Source organism: Triticum aestivum, chromosome 4B, assembly GCF_018294505.1.
Source record: "Triticum aestivum cultivar Chinese Spring chromosome 4B, IWGSC CS RefSeq v2.1, whole genome shotgun sequence".
Classification (NCBI taxonomy): Eukaryota; Viridiplantae; Streptophyta; class Magnoliopsida; order Poales; family Poaceae; genus Triticum; species Triticum aestivum.
Window position 1 is genome coordinate 411336909 of NC_057804.1, and position 19517 is coordinate 411356425.

Consider the following 19517-nt stretch of genomic DNA (forward strand, 5'->3'; position numbering starts at 1 on the left):
CGACGGGGAGAGGGGAGGGGTGGGGAGATGGAAACGGGCGCGAGGGTCTCGGGGGAAATAACTGCCCGAACCCTACCGCCAGGGGCTCTACGGTAGGGTTATACAGCCTACCGCCAAGTCCCCTGACGGTAGGGTGCGACGAAGGGGGATGGCGGCCATTTCCGCGAGCTGACGTGGACTAGTACCCTACCGCCAGGGGCGGTAGGCTGTATAACCCTACCGCCAGAGGCCCTGGCGGTAGGAAAAAGGGTCAAGTCACAAAAAAATTCCGAACCGGGGTCAGATTCTGAATTTGTATGCAAAAAGGGTCAAACCACGAAATTTTGCCCGCTTCACAGGTGAGCATTCTAGTACGCAAGCTATCTGGGTCAAATGAAGGTACGCATTCACAAGACAACGTAGATCTTTGATAGTAGCTTCAAGCATAAAAGTATGCAAGTATTTATACCGGGTCAAAATTTGAATTCATCATCTATATCAGACAAGCTATCTGGGGGATCATACACAATCATATCTGGGAAAAGTTCCAGAAAATCTTGTTTTATCTTCTCCCTCAGCTCCGGATATGGGATCAGGCCTTTCAGTATAACCCGGAATGGCAAGGACATAGGTGGCTCCGGGGAGCTCCTCATGTCTTCGTAGAATTCCATTGCCAGGTCAATCAAACCAGCGTCACAGAAGACTCGCACGATATCACCGTAAGTGTGCTGATCAAACAGCACTCCTTCAGACTTCAGGTCTGCCCAGACCTGCCTTGTCTCGTCAACCTTCTTGTTCCTAGCTAGCATATGTAGCATGTCCCGGTAGAAGTACATATCCGGCCGATACCAGATCTCTTTCCGCACGACGCCATATATCTGCAAAACACAAAAATGTTTAATCTTACACGAGCCTACGGAAGTTCAAATATAAATTGTTTCTTTTACACTAATCTGCTCTAGGTTGCAGGTACATCCACCTACTAACCAAGGTAATAATGAGACGAGACCATGTCCAACAAATGTACACGGCACTTCTTGCAACACAAATGCACGCTGCACAATTGAAATAGCTCAGACTGTCCCCAGCAATGGAAATAAAGGGGCTAAGCTTATCTATGATTGAGGAATTAGGATCTGAATAGATAATATAATAATTCTATTGCCAAGACATCAAATATGCATTTTAACGTCTATCAGTAAATGATTTGGTCGTGTATGCCTTACTTTGGTCGCTTTGACTATGTAGAAATGATTTGGTTTTTAATGACAAAAATGCTTCCTGAGGCTCAATGACTCTGGAGACGTGGAGTCCCACAAACATACCAAGGGCAACATCTTGTGCCTCATGAGGTTCTTCAGCAATAGCTTGGTTGACTCGGCCATGCCTTGTCTGTCCTGGTGTGCAATCTGCATTCCTTGGTGTCTGGAGTATGCCGCGTCCTAGTCCCGCCTGCGGCCTTCTGCTTGCAGGCCCAAATTGAACTTCACCGGCGTGAGCCCTGCATTTCTCTTGTTGTGGTCGGCACTAGCAAAGTGCCTCTCTAGCACACCTTCCCTGTAGTGTTGGAGTGATGACCTCCCGCTTTAGCTCTAGGAGACTGCGCATTGTTGTTGGGCCTCGGCTGTCTAATGTTCCGAATTTAGAAGCTTGGATGTTATTTGGTCTTCTGTTGGGAGCTACCCACCCCATGGTGACCCTTCTGTGGTGCTCCTCCAGCTTAATAACTCCCTTGAGGATGACCTTGTTAACGAGATGCTGGAAGGTAGGGAAATCACGGGAGAGGGGAGACCAATGGTTCCTTTAGTCTGGGATCCACCCCTTCAAGAACCTTGTTGTCTTATCCCTCTCAGTTGCGATGAGAGCTCCCTCATAGCGCACCAGTTGAGTAAAGCAGCTCACATACTCCGACACAGACATCTTTTCCCCGGGTTACAGCCTGAAACTCATCCCTCCTTAGATCCAGCATGCACGCAGGGAACTGCGTGGTATGCAAGGCACTGGCGAACTCAGTCCACAGGATGCCTTTCGCGTCAGTATGTGAGATTCGGCAAGTTCCCCACTAGTCTTAGGCCACACCTTTGAGCTGGTGTGCCGCTAATTTGAGTTTGAACACAGCCTGGCCCATTGCAGTTGGCTACATTAAGCTTCCTTTGTACTCCCTCCATTCCTAAATATAGTGCGTATAAGGTTTTGGGCAAAATTCCGCAATGTAGTGCGTAGTTACAGCCGAGCGTAGTTTTGGATGAAATCAACCCTCCACGAACCGATGTACTAGTACTCATATTATCCCTGCCAGCCGATTCAAATATGAGTGGAGTGCGTGGGATGGGACAGACACAGCAGGCGCGGGAGGGCGTGGTAGTTTCCCACCATTTTTTCTATCTACTCACGCGTACGGCACATGGGGCCAGGAACAAATCGGCCGGGGGCTTTCTCGTCCAAATAATAACGCCAGCACATACATTGGTATATGTGCGCAACTCTATGCGCACTATATTTAGAAATGGAGGGAGTATGTCCTTTGGCCAATCATCAGCATCCAAAGGGGCTTTCAATCCTTCAAAGGTTGAAGGCTAGGTCCTCCTGAACTCAGCCAATCTAGACTAGGAATCAGAGAGGGATGAGTTCCAGGCTCTGACCCAGAGAAAGATGTTACTCCGGAGTACTTGAGCCACTACTAAAGTGGCGGCCGTGGGAGAGCTGACATCCCAACTGAGGCAGACAATAACGCAAGATTCTTGAAGGGACTGAATCCCGGACTTACGGACACACAGGCGTCCGACTATTTCGCCACCTTCCAGCACCTCGTCAACAAGGCCACTCCAAGAGAGATTCTAGGAGATGGCTTGAGTACCGCAAGCACAGAGCACCGTGGCAGGGTCACCATGGGTGGGTAGCTCCTGATAGAATACCAACCAGTGTCCAGACTACCAAGTGTAGAATACTAGATCGCCGAGGCACAATAACAACCCTCCGCACAATTAATATAGGACTCCAAGAACTGAAGGCATGCTACAGCTGCGGGGTAGAGGGACACTAACTAATGCTTGCCCTCAACAAGTGAAACACCGAGCCCACACCGGCAAAGTTAAATTTAGGGTCTGCAACCAAGACGCCATAGGTGGGAAAGGGACAGACAGCAGTGAATGCATGTCGTGCACCAGGAAAAAGAGAACATGGCCGAGTCAGCCACATCATTGCCGAACAACCTTAGGAGGCACCAAATCTTTCATTCGTATGTTTCCAGGACTTTACAGAAGTTGTATCACAGTGGACACTCATGGTTACACGGGCACGTGCACATCTAGGGCACCGGCATATGGCACATGGATGCATGATTGTGTACCAAGAGGGAAAGAAGATGGTCATTTTCCCAGGGTGGGTATGTTGGTGGTGCACCAGGCGTCGGTTCCTTTGAAGGTGGGTGGGTATGATAATCCGACTCTTTTAAATAAGGCATGTGTAGGACAATAATCTCATATTGCTTAGGGAAATAGAACACCACCAACTTATAAGGGCAAGAGTTCCACGGAAACTAACCATGGGTTAACCATTTGTTGAATTGACAAAAAAAGGTTACTTCCATAGTATGTCGCCAACCCTAGTAGGGTTAGGTCTACGCTAGTTTGGAACCTGGGCCATTACAAAAACTAGTTTTCCAAAAGAAACCACCAAATCCTTGAATAATGTGAGATGTAAATATACAATCAAAAGTCGTAACCCCAATAAATTCAAAGTTTGGGATGTCAAAAGGCAATACAATTTATTGTGAAGGAATGAATATGTTTACATTAGATGTACAATATCATAGCATTGGCCATGAAAACCCAAAGTTCAAGTGAGAGGTGAGAGTGCCACACTAAGACATGCTTGATATAAATGGTAAATAGCTCCCCATTTGGTTAATAAGAAGATACTAAACAATATGGCTTGAAGCTGACGAGAACCCCCCCCCCCCCGGGGCGGCTGTCGTCTCCCTGAGGCGGCTCGGGCAGAAATCCCATCTCTAACCGCCGTCGCCGCCCCATCGTCCACTACCTCCCATCGTCGCCATCGGCACACGGCCGCGGGGCAAAGCCCGATGGCGGGACTCATTTTCCTTGCGAAGCACTGCTCACAGAGATTCCACCGCTCCCCTCAAATCCAAACCTCGGCCATGTCCTTCAATCCCCATCCTAGGATTTGGCGCCTGCTGGCTCCCTGTCGGGGGCGAGCCCTACGATCTCGTCCCTCACTGCTACAGCGCCCTGGCCCAACAGTGCCCCTGCCCGCCCGCCCGCACTGTCACTGGCAAGCAGATCTTTGCAAGGTGCGTCGCCGCATCTTGCATCCTCAGTGACCTGCTGGTGCCCTTTGCTTCCATCGGCGCGCGGCGAGCTCTATCGCCTCCGGATCCCGTGTTGATTGCGCCAATCCCTTCGTCTCATATCCGCGCTTGCCGCGGACCGCTGGTTCTGTCGGTCGTCCCCGTGTGACATCTCAGCCGGCAGCGAATCCCCTTGCTTTGGCAGTTCCCACGCCAGATGTGCTGATTTGACTCATGTCCTCGCGCAGAGCACCGCGCTTCCCGCATCCACACCCTCCCCCAACACCTGACCACCCTCAATTATGCGGTCACCATCGATGGTGCGGCTCTACCTCCCCTCCCCGCTCAAGACCTCCTCCACCTCTGCGCGCCCCCGTATGGCCACGGTGACGCTCCAGATGCGTCTACTTCGTCCTCCCCGCAGATCCAAAAGCCACATCCGCCTCCGAAAGCTCCCCACCTCCACCATCCCAACATCCGGTCCACGGCGTGCCTCTTCGTGGCACGCCAACGAACGTGGCGTCGTGGCCCCCACCTCCTAGTTCTCCCGGTGGGCTACCGCTGTTCATGGCCCTGCCTGCCAGCCAAGGACGCTTTGCCGATGGTCCTCGTCGGCGCCCTCAACGCCAAGATGCTTGTCGGCTTCGGTCTGCCGGTAGGAATAGCTTGGATCTGGGGCCGACCATTCTAGCACTGCCCGACGCAATTGGCAGCTGAGCTGGATTGGGAGAAATTGATGGTCGGTTAGCTGTTGCTGGCCGAGACAGCGGCAAAACTTCGTGCCATTTTCCATCCTGATGGCACTTTATTGATCCCGATTTGGCGGAGTTTAGGTGTACTCTGGGAGAAATCCCTGCTCGGATCTTGTATTTGAGCGACCACGGGGTCGCTCCCCTGTGTCATAACCTCCCTGGAGGTGTGGTCTAGAGTGCACCATTACTCGTCTTGCCTCCGCTTGTACGACGACGACTGCTCCCCTTGCCCACTTCTCTTTGTGGTGCCTCGACGTCGACTCCATGTTGATGTGCTTGCGCAGTTCCCTCCAATGGCGACTGTTGTGTTCCGGCGAGCTTCATGCTCTTGTAATCTTTGTTGAAAGTTGGCGCAAGGTGCCTCTCCAACTTGCTAATCATTCTGATTTCCCGTGGCAGAGCTCCCAGTCAAGGTTCATGTTCGCCGACGCTCTCTCGGCTTGCATTACTCCAATTCTTGCCCTTTGTGGCGGAGCTTGCGGCCATGCTATGGCACTCACTGATTGTGGATGCTCATGTATCGCGGCGTGTGGATAACGCACGCGAGTGCTCTCGGCAACTCGCAAAGTCTTGGTATTCTGTTACCCTAGACGACACCCCACATCCCGTGTCTTTTGGTGATATCTGTTGGCTGGGTTGTGCCTAGTCATGGACTCCCATTTTTCTCTCTCGTCTTTCTTTTTTCCCTTCTTACTTGTATGGTTGTCAACCCGTTTTCTGTCATAAATGGGGTCAACTTGTTCAAAAAAATTATCCGGTTTTCCTTATAAGCTAGATCACTCTCTTGGCATAATGGACACTTTGAGTAATATATTCAGATGGTACCCTCGCGTGCGCGCGTTTTGATTTCTCAAAAAAAAATCAGTAAACGTGTAATCTAAATAAACAGCATCAATCACTTTGTAACTGCATTGTTGCATGCCTCAAAGGGTGTAGGGAAGAAAAGGAAGGAACAAGGCATTTTGTGCGTCTCAATTTTAGCCCCGGTCCACAAAACACCCTTTTCAACTCTAAACCATTCACATCACATCCTCAACTATCAAAATGGGTGCAAATCATCATCCTTAATAAACTTGGTTTGGCTTAGGATGTGTGTATACTCTTTCGTGGCATATCTTTTCACTGAACAACAAATACTACTATAGCAATTAGCTAAGTTTTTCTTTAGCAAAAGGGGTCTCCTCCGATTTCCATTAGCAGAAACCATGAGCAGTGTAACGCCCGGGATTCGATGCGCCAGGTGTCTGCCAGTTATTCGCCGTAGTTGCCATGTCACTTGCTTGCGTGTTGCGTATTGCCATGTCATCATGTGCATTTCATTTTGCATACGTGTTCGTCTCATGCATCCGAGCATTTTCCCCGTTGTCCGTTTTGCAATCCGGCACTCCTATGTTCCCCGGCGCCCCCTTTTGCCTCTTTTCGTGTGCGGGTGTTAAACGTTCTTGGAATGGACCGAGTCTTGCCAAGCGGCCTTGGTATAGCACCGGTAGACCGCCTTTCAAGTTTCGTGCCATTTGGAGGTCGTTTGATACTCCAACGGTTAACCGGGTAACCGAAAAAGCCTCTTTTGTCTTGCAGCCCAACACCCCTCCAAAGTGGCCCAAAACCCATCCTACTCCCCTCCATGCTCTCGGTCGTTCGATCACGATCGTGTGGGCGAAAACCGCTCCTCATTTGGACTCTCCTAGCTCCCAGAATCTATAAATAGGTGCCCTCCCCCGAAATTCGCGGATGATTTCCCCCGAAACCCTAGCCCCGCTCCTCTCGCCCGCCGGACATGTCCGATCTGGACCCGGACGCGTCTGCTCCGCCGCCCTCCACCAACCAGGAAGTGCCACGTGGCCCGCGCCGCCGGCCCGCAACGGGCCCGCCCAGGCCCAAGCGCCCGAGCAGCTCGTCCCCGCCGCCGCCGCCCCCGCGCGCTGCTCCGCCGGATCGGCCCCGCCTCGCCGCCGACCACCGTCCTCCGCCGCCGCCCGTTCCGCGCGCTGCCGGCCGGCCCCGGCGCCCGCATCGACCCCGACCCCCACCGCCTCCGCCTCGCCAACTCCGGCGCCTCGCCGCCCCTCCGTCCCCGTGCCCTGTCGGGCCCGCTCCACGCTGCCCGCGCCGCCCGGCCCCGTCTCCGGGGCGCCGTCCCGTCCCCGGCCGTCTTCCTCAACTCCGGCCTGATCTACCCCCGGGTGGATGAGATCCACCGGGAGCCGATCCAAACACGCCTCCCCGCCCTGGATCTCCTCGTCCCGCTTCGTCCCATCCAGTTTTTCGGAGGTTGATTTTTGTCCAAGTCCCTGAGATCCTTACATTCTGATGCCATGTTCGACCTGCCATAATTTGTTGCATACTGCTTCGTTTTGCGTGCATAATATATCAAAATGTTCGTTGTGAGATGCTCTACATTTCATTCCATTGTGTCATGCTTGTTTAAGTTCATCTTGATGCCTGAATCATCGTTGCAAGAGTGCTATAAGATGTTAATCTGCTGAAACTGTTATAACTTGGTGATTTGTCATTTTCGTTGCATTTTGTGTGTGCATCCTATGAGCATGAGCTCTACATGTGTTTTGTACTACATCATGCCATCTTTACAGGGGTGTCATCCATCTATTTTTGTGAGTCTTGTACTGAGTGCATCAAGCTTGTTAAGTGGGGTACTTGTTGCTGTTTTGCTAGACTGAATATGTTATTTTGTGATGCTATGTAAACCTGCTGCTACAAGTCATTCTATGCATAATCTGAAGATGTTCACTAAGAATGTTTTGTTATACATGTCATGCTCTATACATTCATGCCCCTGGTTGTATTTATAGCTTCCTGTAGATTGTTGTTATCATGCTTTAAAGTTGCTAAATAATGTTGCTGTCAGCATGTTAACATTAAGTTCAGTTTTGCCATTTGATTTGCTAGTGATCCATGCACCCTATAAACTTGCTCTTGCCATGCTTAGCTTCATAAATATATCTTCTTACTGTTGGTTGCCTTGCCATGCCATGTATTGCTCTGTGGTGAGTGGTACAAGCTCACCAACATGCCTACTTATCGTTGTTCCTGTCATGTTTGAATCTGTCATATAACTTGCCATGTTTACATGGGTGCCATCATATCTTCTGATCCTTTTTGGATCATGGTCAGTAAGGGACTTTTGTTATATGCATTTAATAGTATCATGCCATGCCTTTGTTTGCCATGATAAGTTCCTGTAACATGTTGTTTGATAGCTCTAAACATTGCAACCTGATGTTATTTCTGCTAAGTCTGAAACTGTTATTATTTGCAATCTTGTCATGTATTTTGGAGCATGTTCTAGTGATTTCTGGAAATAGCTCAGTGTTCATGTTTTGTTATGCTTTACCTGTAAATCATGTCCATGCCTTTTGTTCTCATGTTGGGGTGCTGTAGCATATTGTTTTGATGCTTGCAAGATGCCTAGTTGCTGTTATAGACAGATTGTTGTTATGACTTGTATAGAGTGTATGTTGAACCGTTGCTCCGTTTTAAGTGTGCTCTATAGGAAACTTGCTTAGAATTGCATGTAGCTTCATATTATCATGTTGCATCCTTGTTTTGAGGTGTTTGCTTGATGTTTGTATGCATTTTGCATCAATGCCATGTTTAACTTGTTTTGCTCATATCTTCAGCTCCGAACTAAATGAACTTTATATGTAACTTGACTAGAATTTCGTGTAGATCCTCTTGGTGCATCTTAACTTGTTGTTTAACAACTTGAACATAAGGTTTATTCAGATCTGGACCAATTTCGAAATTTGCATATGAGGACTTACCGGATTTGTTATATGTTGTTTCCGACCTCATTTAAACTTGCTTTGATGTGTTGCTCTTGTTTGCATCATCTCTTGCCATGAGTAGCTTCATGTAGTCTTGTCATGCATCATGCTTGTTGTGCATCATGTCTTGTCTATGTGTGGTGTGTTTACCATGTTGTGTGCTTCTTCTCGATAGTTCCCGTTTCGTTGCGATCGTGAGAATTCGTTCGTCTACGCTTGGTTCGTCTTCATGGCTTCGTCTTCTTCATGGACTCGTTCTTCTTCCTTGCGGGATTTCAGGCAAGATGACCGCTACCCTGGATCTCACTACTATCATTGCTATGTTAGTTGCTTCGTTCTATCGCTATGCTGCGCTACCTATCATTTACTCTTCAAGCCTCCCAAATTGCCATGTCAACCTCTAACCTTTGACACCCTTCCTAGCAAACCATTGTTTGGCTATATTACCGCTTTGCTCAGCCCCACTTATAGTGTTGTTAGTTGCAGGTGAAGTTGAAGATTGCTCCATGGTGGACAGGATTATGTTGGGATATCACAATATCTCTGATTTAATTAATGCATCTATATACTTGGTAAAGGGTGGAAGACTCGGCCTTATGCCTGGTGTTTTGTTCCACTCTTGCCGTCCTAGTTTCCGTCATACCGGTGTTATGTTCCCGGATTTTGCGTTCCTTACGCGGTTGGGTGATTTATGGGACCCCCTTGACAGTTCGCTTTGAATAAAACTCCTCCAGCAAGGCCCAACCTTGGTTTTACCATTTGCCTCACCTAACCCTTTTTCCCTTGGGTTTCCGGAGCCCGAGGGTCATCTTTATTTACCCCCCCCCCCCCCGGGCCAGTGCTCCTCCGAGTGTTGGTCCAAACTAGAGCACCGTGCGGGACCCTTCCTTGGCAACTTGGATTACGTCGGTACCTGTACGCTTAGCTTATCCGGTGTGCCCTGAGAACGAGATATGTGCAGCTCCTATCGGGATTTGTCGGCACATCCGGATGGTCTTGCTGGTCTTGTTTTGCCATTGTCGAAATGTCTTGTAAACCGGGATTCCGAGTCTGATCGGGTCTTCCTGGGAGAAGGTATATCCTTCGTTGATCGCGAGAGCTTATCATGGGCTAAGTTGGGACACCCCTGCAGGGTTTAAACTTTCGAAAGCCGTGCCCGCGGTTATGGGCAGATGGGAATTTGTTAATGTCCGGTTGTAGATAACTTGACACCAGATCCGAATTAAAACGCATCAACGCGTGTGTAGCCGTGATGGTCTCTTTTCGGCGGAGTCCGGGAAGTGAACACGGTTTTGGGTTATGTTTGACGTAAGTAGGAGTTCAGGATCACTTCTTGATCATTGATAGCTTCACAACCGTTTCGTTGTTTCTCTTCTCGCTCTCATTTGCGTATGTTAGCCACCATATATGCTTAGTCGCTGCTGCAACCTCACCACTTTACCCCCCTTCCTTTCCCATTAAGCTTTGCTAGTCTTGATACCCATGGTAATGGGATTGCTGAGTCCTCGTGGCTCACAGATTACTACAACAAGAGTTGCAGGTACAGGTTATGCGATGATCCTGACGCGAGAGCGATGTTACTTGTTTTGGAGTTCTTCTTCTGCTTCTTCTTCAATCAGGGGATAGGTTCCAGGTCGGCAGCCTGGTATAGCAGGGTGGATATTGTTCGAGTTTCTGTTTGTGTTCCATCCATAGTCGGATGTTGATCTCTTATATGATGTTGATGTATTCTTGGGCGTTTGTGCCTTATGTATGTATCCCCAACTATTATGTCATGGTTTGATGTAATGATATCCACCTTGCAAAAGCGTCTTCAAGATGCGCTTCTATCCTTGATGGGACCTTCGTGTTCCTTTAGGATAGGGTCACATCTTGGATGTAACAATACAAAGTCTCCTTACATCACCTGATAAACTAGATAGATCATAACGCTAGAACAAACAGCTCTAGCTAAGAGACCAGCTACCAAAAGGAGCTACCTCCAGCACCACAACCACAAACTCAATTACTCCCTCCGTTCCTAAATATAAGTCTTCTTATAGATTCCAATATGAACTACATACGGAGCAAAATGAGTGAATCTACACTCTAAACTATGTCTATATGACTATATACATCCGTATGTAGTTCATACTGGAATCTCTAAAAATACTTATATTTAGGAAAGGAGGGAGTACAATGTTCTTAAGCCCCGAAATTAGCTAAGTACCACATTAGTTTATATGTTTATCCAGGGTGGTAAATTTGACCATGCAGACCGCCTCTTTCAGACCATTGAAAGCAAATATAGGAACTGCCTATCAAATACAAGTGACGTCAAGGAGCTTACACCTGAATTCTTGTAACTGGAGTTTCTTGTAAATTTAAATTGATAGCACTTTGGGGTAAAGAGGGACGGTGAACTGTTAGGCATGTTGGTCTCCCTCCATGGGCAAAGGTAATGATTGATAATTTCTACATTCTTTTATATTAACTTTCTGCAAATCTGCTAATATAACCAATCTAAATATTTGGAAGAGTTACCAAACTAAATATTTGAAGTGTTATTATTGGTCAGAAGAAAAAAAATTGGGCCCGGGCTTTGTTTCAATCCTGGCTCTGCCACTGGCAGGACACACTCAGATGTGTATGCCATTTAAGACCACATGGCCTGAATATGCTGTTTACTTCAAATTGTCTTGTTATCGATAGGATACCCCCTGAATCTAAACTTCCATGTACACGCCACATTAGGCATCTCAAGACTAATGTGAACTTCCCACTCATGCAAATTGTTCTGCTATTGATTAGGATATCATCTCAACGTGAAATTCCATGTAGGCGTTACATTAGGCAGAACCAGGGGGAGAGGGGGAGGGGTAGTGGTAAGAGTTTAAGTGTTCAGGTACAGACAAGCACAAAGAACCTAAAAATCATCAATGCTACAGAAGCATGTTCAAATGAAGACCACACTTAAGAGGTCCAATTCACTACATTGGATAGCATATATCACAAATAACACCTGGCGACAGGCAAGAGTACCAAAAGCCTATAAAGTGAATCACAGCTATTGAATTTCAGTACTTACTAAGTCCAACAGCAAAAATAATCCTACATAAAACATATGCATGATATATTTCTGCATACAACAGCTTTATGAATCATGGTCCGTGATAAAAAAATCGCATATTCCCATTCATGCAACCCAAGAACTGTAGACTGGAAGCCATTTCGGTGTCGATAACATATCTAAAGTTCTGAACCACTAATTTCCTACATCGATATGCACATAACTTGACAATCAACATCACTGCAACCCCATATAGGACCCATTTGCCCCAAACAGCAACATAATCATCTGTTTAACTCTCAATTAGGGCGAGAGTACTAGAGAAAAAGCAATAGCAAGCTAGATGTATTCGCAAAAGAAACAGAAACACGAGCAGACTCGTCGGGGGTGGAAGCAGTACCTTCATGGAGAGGATGACGTGGTCCTGGCGGAGCAGTTCAGCGAGGACGGCGAGGAGGTCGGTGCGGAGGAGCCGAGACACATGCAATTTCATGTACTCCACCAGCCTCTGGTGGCCTCCGGCAGGGGGTAGCGCCGCGAGCCGCTTGAGCTGCGCGACCGCCATGAGGCCTTCCTTCCCCATCTCCTTCTTCCGCCGCCATATCGAAAGGCTTGGGCTCGATGCCGCCGCAGTAGCGCACAACCTCTGGTGGAGTTCACCCGCGACGGCGGCTGCCGGTTGTAGGGTTTGGTGGAGGCGACGGTGGTGGCGGCGTGGAAGGAGACGGGAAAGCATTTGGGTGGGACTGTCAGGCCAGCACCTTCAGTTACAAGTGTTCGGGGTCTTCAGTTAACGAACGGCTACGATCCAAGTCATCGCCATCGATCCAACGGCTCGCGAGGCTCGCCGTATCACTGTACCGTTATCACGGTAACTGTAGCGTTTCTATCATGTTACTGTAGCTGTCATCCATTGCCGGCTCAGCTATAAAGCTAGTGGCCCCGTCTGTAAGAGGCATGCCATTATTCTGAGAATTCTCTCTATGATGCAATCATATATCTTACAATAATACAAACCCTAGTTTGCAGCTACTTTCCCCTTTCCTCCTCACGAGATCCACTAGGTTCTACATCGATTCCACCCTCGAGTTCCTTTAGGGCGTGACAACTGGTATCATGAGCGTAGGTTTTCCTCGGCGACGCGACAGATCGAAGCTGCGACGGTGATTCCCCACCCTTCCCTCCCTTTTTCGTCGGTGGCAGCGATGTTGGCGACGTTGGTGGCGGAGTAGGCGGCGCTGGTAGCAGTAGACCCATTCGACGGCAGCTCGCCGAGCTCGACTGGTTGTTTGAGCACATCGCTCACTCAGTAAAATCCCAGGTCGTGCGGCGTGTGGTGCTGTTCGGGTGGCGATCTCGAGCGGCGGCGGCAGGGTTAAGCGTTCAGATCCGGTTCTCAGCAAGTCCTTGAGGTAAAATTCCTTTCTGAATGACTTCACCAAGATGGGGTGCGGGAAGGCCAGTCTCGACGAATCGGAGGTAGCTGAACTCCTGGCCATGAAAGGCAAATTTCTGCAACACCGTGACGAGATCACCGAGTTACGGGGCGAAGTCGATGACCTACACAAGGATGTGCACGGCATCAGCCTCAAATAGGATACCATGGTCTCTGTAATGGACGGAGTCCAAAAGGCAGTCTCATCTCTGAATACACAGCTCGTAGCTTGGCAGATGTGCTCAAGTCCATGACAATTGCAGATGCGTCAACATCGACACAACCGGGCCAACCAGTTACTAAACAGCAGCTAGCAAGCAAAGAAACAAATGTACCTGAGGACAGGCCGCTAATGGAAGAGCCGCGGAAACGACTGGCACTCGAGCAGGCCAGGACCCATCATGTTGCTTCCCAGATCCCTCCTAATCTTGCATCCAAGTTCCTAGGCCATCTATTCCTCCTGGTTATGGCACGGGTACTGTTTTGGATGCTCCTTCCGGGAATGCCACACCTACAGCGGCCTACAAAACTGCTCGCACACCCAGCTTCCACAATTTTCAACCCCCTGCAGTGCGCCAAAGTTGGGAGGATTTTCAGAAACAATATGAATAGGAAATGCGAACTCAATTCCTCAATATCATTACCAAGGGCCCTCACATGGATTTTCCGCGCTTCGATGGTGAAAACCCATCAGGTTGGATCCGCTAGTGTGACAAATACTTCCAGATGGCATGTGCACCAGCAGAGTACAAGGTCAGTCTTGCCCAACTGTATATCATGGGAAGAGTGGATGTTTGGCTGCGTCGCTCGGGCATATTAAAAAAACAACTCACCCGGGCACAAATTTGTGAGGAAATCTCTCCGCCGGTTCTCATCCGCAAGTTCATATGACCTTACTAAAAAATTCACCAACCTGAAACAAAACACTCTCATAGTGTCTGAGTACACAGATCAATTTGAAGAACAGATGGCAAAAGTGCAAGCTAAAAACCAATAATGGACGATAGTTGGTTTAACAGGTGCTATGTTAATGGCCTTCGCTCTCATATCAAGTTTCAAGTACAGCTGTTGAGGCCTTCATCCCTAACTGATGCCTACTGGTTGGCAGTGGATTTAGAAAAAGGAATACCTAAGAAGAAATCCTATAGCACATACTCAGGCACTGGCAAGAACTCTAGGAGCTATCAGAAAACATACACTACTCCACCTGACAAAGCAACTGAGCCCAAACCAACAATTATAAATCAAAGGGCAAGAGAACCTGGCAAATGTTGGAGATGTGGAGATGTGTGGTTTCATGGACGCAAATGTAAACTAGCACCTATACTAAATGTACTCACTGGTGAAGAACCTACAGAGAAACAGAAAGAACAGGAAGTTTTAGAAGAACCAGAACTGGAGGAACAGCCAGTGACTGAAGAACATCGCATGACAATATCTGCACAAGCTATGCATTCTGATAATGTCAACACTATCTCCATCTTGGTACAAATTGGGGGGAAACAAGGAATTGCTTTAGTGGACTCAGGCAGCAACTCCACCTTTATCAGTCTTCAATTTGCATTGACTACTACTTGCACAATACTGAAAGACACCTCAAAAGCAGTCATGATATGGTACTGGGCAGTGATTGGATGGCCAGGCACAACCCTGTTTCCTTTCACTACAATCCAAGGCAGATTACAGTCATAAAGGATAAACAAACTCTTGTCACTATCAGGGCTTGTGACACCTTAGCAGATGCCACTCCCATTGAAGCTATTGAAGTGGATAAGCTCATGTCAACAGGAGCCCCTGGCTATGTGTTGCAACTAATCAGAGATACCACACTGAAAAAACCTGACAACAACTCTGTTCCTCCACATGTTCAAGAGATTGTACAACAGTCTCCTGAGGTTTTTCAAGAACCAAAGGGCTTACCTCCAAAGAGATCACATGATCATAAAATCCCATTGAAGGAGCAAGCAAAACCACCTAATTCCAGACCTTACAGAGTGCCCCATATGCAAAAAAATGAGCTAGAAAGGCAAATTGATGGTATGCTCAGAGATAAGATTATACGAGCTAGTGAAAGTCCCTACTCCTCCCGAGCAATCCTGGTAATGAAGAAAGATGGCACTTGGAGAATGTGCATTGATTATAGAAAACTGAATGCTGCCATTGTCAAAAATAAATTCCCAATACATCTCATTGAAGATTTACTTGATGAACTGCATGGAGCAACTTACTTCACCAAGTTGGACCTCAGGTCTGGCTATCACCAAGTCAGAATGGATGAAGGAGACATACCCAAAACAGCTTTCAGAACTTACTTTGGTCACTATGAGTTCTTGGTAATGCCCTTTGGCCTTGCTAATGCACCTGGAACATTTCAAGCACTCATGAACAACATCTTTGGACCTTATCTCAGAAAGTTTGTGTTGGTTTTCTTTGATGACGTCTTAATCTTCAGTAAATCACTGTCTGAACACCTAGCTCATCTGCAAATAGTGTTGCAGCTGTTGGGGAACGTTGCAGGAAATTAAAAAATTTCCTACGGTTTCACCAAGATCCATCTATGAGTTCATCTAAGCAACGAGTCATGGGAGAGAGATTGCATCTACATACCACTCTGTAGATCGCGTGCGTAAGTGTTCAAGAGAACGGTGATGATGGAGTCGTACTCGTCGTGCTTCAAATCACCGATGACCAAGTGCCGAACGGACAGCACCTCCGCATTCAACACACGTACGGAGCGGATGACGTCTCCTCCTTCTTGATCCAGCAAGGGGGAGGGAGAGGTTGATAATGATCCAGCAGCACAACGGCGTGGTGGTGGATGCAGCAGAACTCCGGTAGGGCTTCGCCAAGCTGCTGCGGGAGGAGGACGAGGTGTAGCAGGGGGAGGGAGGCGCCAATGCACAGGGTGCGGCTGCCCTCCCCCCTGCCCTCCTTTATATAGGCCCCCAGGGGGGGCGCCGGCCCTGGAAGATGCAATCTCCCAAGGGGGCGGCGGCCAGGGGGGTGGAGTGCCCCCCAAGGCAAGTGGTGCGCCCCCCCACCTAGGGTTTCCAACCCTAGGCGCAGGGGGGCCCAAGGGGGGCGCACCAGCCCACTAGGGGCTTGTTCCCCTCCCACTTCAGCCCATGGGGCCCTCCGGGATAGGTGGCCCCACCCGGTGGACCCCCGGGACCCTTCCGGTGGTCCCGGTACAATACCGGGTGACCCTGAAACTTTCCCGATGGCCGAAACAACACTTCCTATATAGTTTTCTTTACCTCCGGACCATTCCGGAACTCCTCATGACGTCCGGGATCTCATCCGGGACTCCGAACAACATTCGGTTTGCTGCATACTCATATTCATACAACCCTAGCGTCACCGAACCTTAAGTGTGTAGACCCTACGGGTTTGGGAGATATGCAGACATGACCGAGACGGCTCTCCGGTCAATAACCAACAGCGGGATCTGGATACCCATGTTGGCCCCCACATACTCCTCGATGATCTCATCGGATGAACCACGATGTCGAGGATTCAAGCAACCCCGTATAAAATTCCCTTTGTCAGACGGTATGTTACTTGCCCGAGATTTGATCGTCGGTATCCCAATACCTCGTTCAATCTCGTTGCCGGCAAGTCACTTTACTCGTACTGTAATGCATGATCCTGTGACCAGACACTTGGTCACTTTGAGCTCATTATGATGATGCACTACCGAGTGGGCCTAGTGATACCTCTCCGTTATACGGAGTGACAAATCCCAGTCTCGATCCGTGTCAACCCAACAGACACTTTCGGAGATACCTGTAGTGCACCTTTATAGTCACCCAGTCACGTTGTGACGTCTGGTACACCCAAAGCACTCCTACGGTATCCGAGAGTTACACGATCTCATGGTCTAAGGAAGAGATACTTGACATTGGAAAAGCTCTAGCAAAACGAACTACACGATCTTGTGCTATGCTTAGGATTGGGTCTTGTCCATCACATCATTCTCCTAATGATGTGATCCCGTTGTCAACAACATCTAATGTCCATAGTCAGGAAACCATGACTATCTGTTGACCAACGAGCTAGTCAACTAGAGGCTTACTAGGGACGTATTGTGGTCTATGTATTCACACGTGTATTACGATTTCCGGATAATACAATTATAGCATGAATAAAAGACAATTATCATGAACAAGGAAATATAATAATAATCCTTTTATTATTGCCTCTAGGGCATATTTCCAATAGTCTCCCACTTGCACTAGAGTCAATAATCTAGTTACATTGTGATGAATCGAACACCCATAGAGTTCTGGTGTTGATCATGTTTTGCTCGTGGAAGAGGTTTAGTCAACGGATCTGCAACATTCAGATCCGTATGTACTTTGCAAATATCTATGTCTCCATCTTGAACATTTTCACAGATGGAGTTGAAACGACGCTTGATGTGCCTGGTCTTCTTGTGAAACCTGGCCTCCTTGGCAAGGGCAATAGGTCCAGTGTTGTCACAAAAGAGTTTGATCGGCCCCGACGCATTGGGTATGACTCCTAGGTCGGTGATGAACTCCTTCACCCAAATCGCTTCATGCGCTGCCTCCAAGGCTGCCATGTACTCCGCTTCACATGTAGATCCCGCCACGATGCTCTGCTTGCAGCTGCGCCAGCTTACTGCCCCACCATTCAACATATACACGTATTCGGTTTGTGACTTAGAGTCATCTAGATCTGTGTCGAAGCTAGCATCGACGTAACCCTTTACGACGAGCTCTTCGTCACCTCCATAAACGAGAAACATGTCCTTTGTCCTTTTCAGGCACTTCAGGATATTATTGACCGATGTCCAGTGTTCCTTGCCGGGATTACTTTGGTACCTTCCTACCAAACTTACGGCAAGGTTTACATCTGGTCTGGTACACAGCATGGCATACATAATAGATCCTATGGCTGAGGCATAGGGGATGACGCTCATCTCTTCTTTATCTTATGCCGTGGTCGGGCATTGAGCCGAGCTCAATCTCACACCTTGCAGTACAGGCAATAACCCTTTCTTGGACTGATCCATTTTGAACTTCTTCAAAATCTTATCAAGGTATGTGCTTTGTGAAAGACCTATGAGGCGTCTCGATCTATCCCTATAGATCTTCATGCCTAATATGTACGCAGCTTCTCCAAGGTCCTTCATTGAAAAACACTTATTCAAGTAGGCCTTAATGTCGTCCAAAAATTCTATATCATTTCCCATCAAAAGTATGTCATCTACATACAATATGAGAAATGCTACAGAGCTCCCACTCACTTTTGTAAACGCAGGCTTCTCCATAAGTCTGCATAAACCCAAACGCTTTGATCATCTCATCAAAGCGAATGTTCCAACTCCGAGATGCTTGCACCAACGCATAAATGGATCGCTGGAGCTTGCATACTTTGTTAGCATTCTTTGGATCGACAAAACCTTCCGGCTGCATCATATACAGCTCTTCCTTAAGATAACCGTTAAGGAATGCTGTTTTGACGTCCATCTGCCATATCTCATAATCATAGTATGCGGCAATTGCTAACATGATTCGGACGGACTTAAGCTTCGCTACGGGAGAGAAAGTCTCATCGTAGTCAATCCTTTGAACTTGTCGATAACCCTTAGCAACAAGTCGAGCTTTATAGATGGTGACGTTACCATCTGCGTCCGTCTTCTTCTTAAAGATCCATTTGTTTTCTATCGCTCGCCGATCATCGGGCAAGTCAGTCAAAGTCCATACTTTGTTTTCATACATGGATTCTATCTCGGATTGCATGGCTTCTAGCCATTTGTTGGAATCTGGGCCCGCCATTGCTTCTTCATAGTTCGAAGGTTCACCGTTGTCTAACAACATGATTTCCAGGACAGGGTTGCCATACCACTCTGGTGTGGAACGTGTCCCCGTGGACCTACAAAGTTCAGTAGCAACTTGATCCGAAGTACCTTGATCATCATCATTAATTTCCTCTCCAGTCGGTATAGGCACCACAGGAACATTTTCCTGAGCTGCACTACTTTCTGGTTCAAGAGGTAGTACTCCATCGAGTTCTACTTTCCTCCCACTTACTCCTTTCGAGAGAAACTCTTTTTCCAGAAAGGATCCGTTCTTGGCAACAAAGATCTTGCCTTCGGATCTAAGGTGGAAGGTATACCCAATGGTTTCCTTAGGGTATCCTATGAAGACGCATTTTTCCGACTTGGGTTCGAGCTTTTCAGGTT

At 48.0% G+C, this 19517-nt stretch overlaps 1 protein-coding gene across 1 annotated transcript; it reads right to left on the reverse strand.

Moving 5' to 3' along the window:
• Positions 1-405: 405 nt before the first annotated feature.
• Positions 406-12650, reverse strand: LOC123092412 (pentatricopeptide repeat-containing protein At1g62350). Its single transcript, XM_044514185.1, has 2 exons — positions 12275-12650; positions 406-857 (listed from the first exon to the last, which is right to left on the reverse strand). Exons 1-2 carry the CDS (start codon positions 12608-12610, stop codon positions 453-455), a joined length of 741 nt encoding a protein of 246 aa, XP_044370120.1. The 5' UTR covers positions 12611-12650; the 3' UTR covers positions 406-452.
• Positions 12651-19517: the final 6867 nt, after the last annotated feature.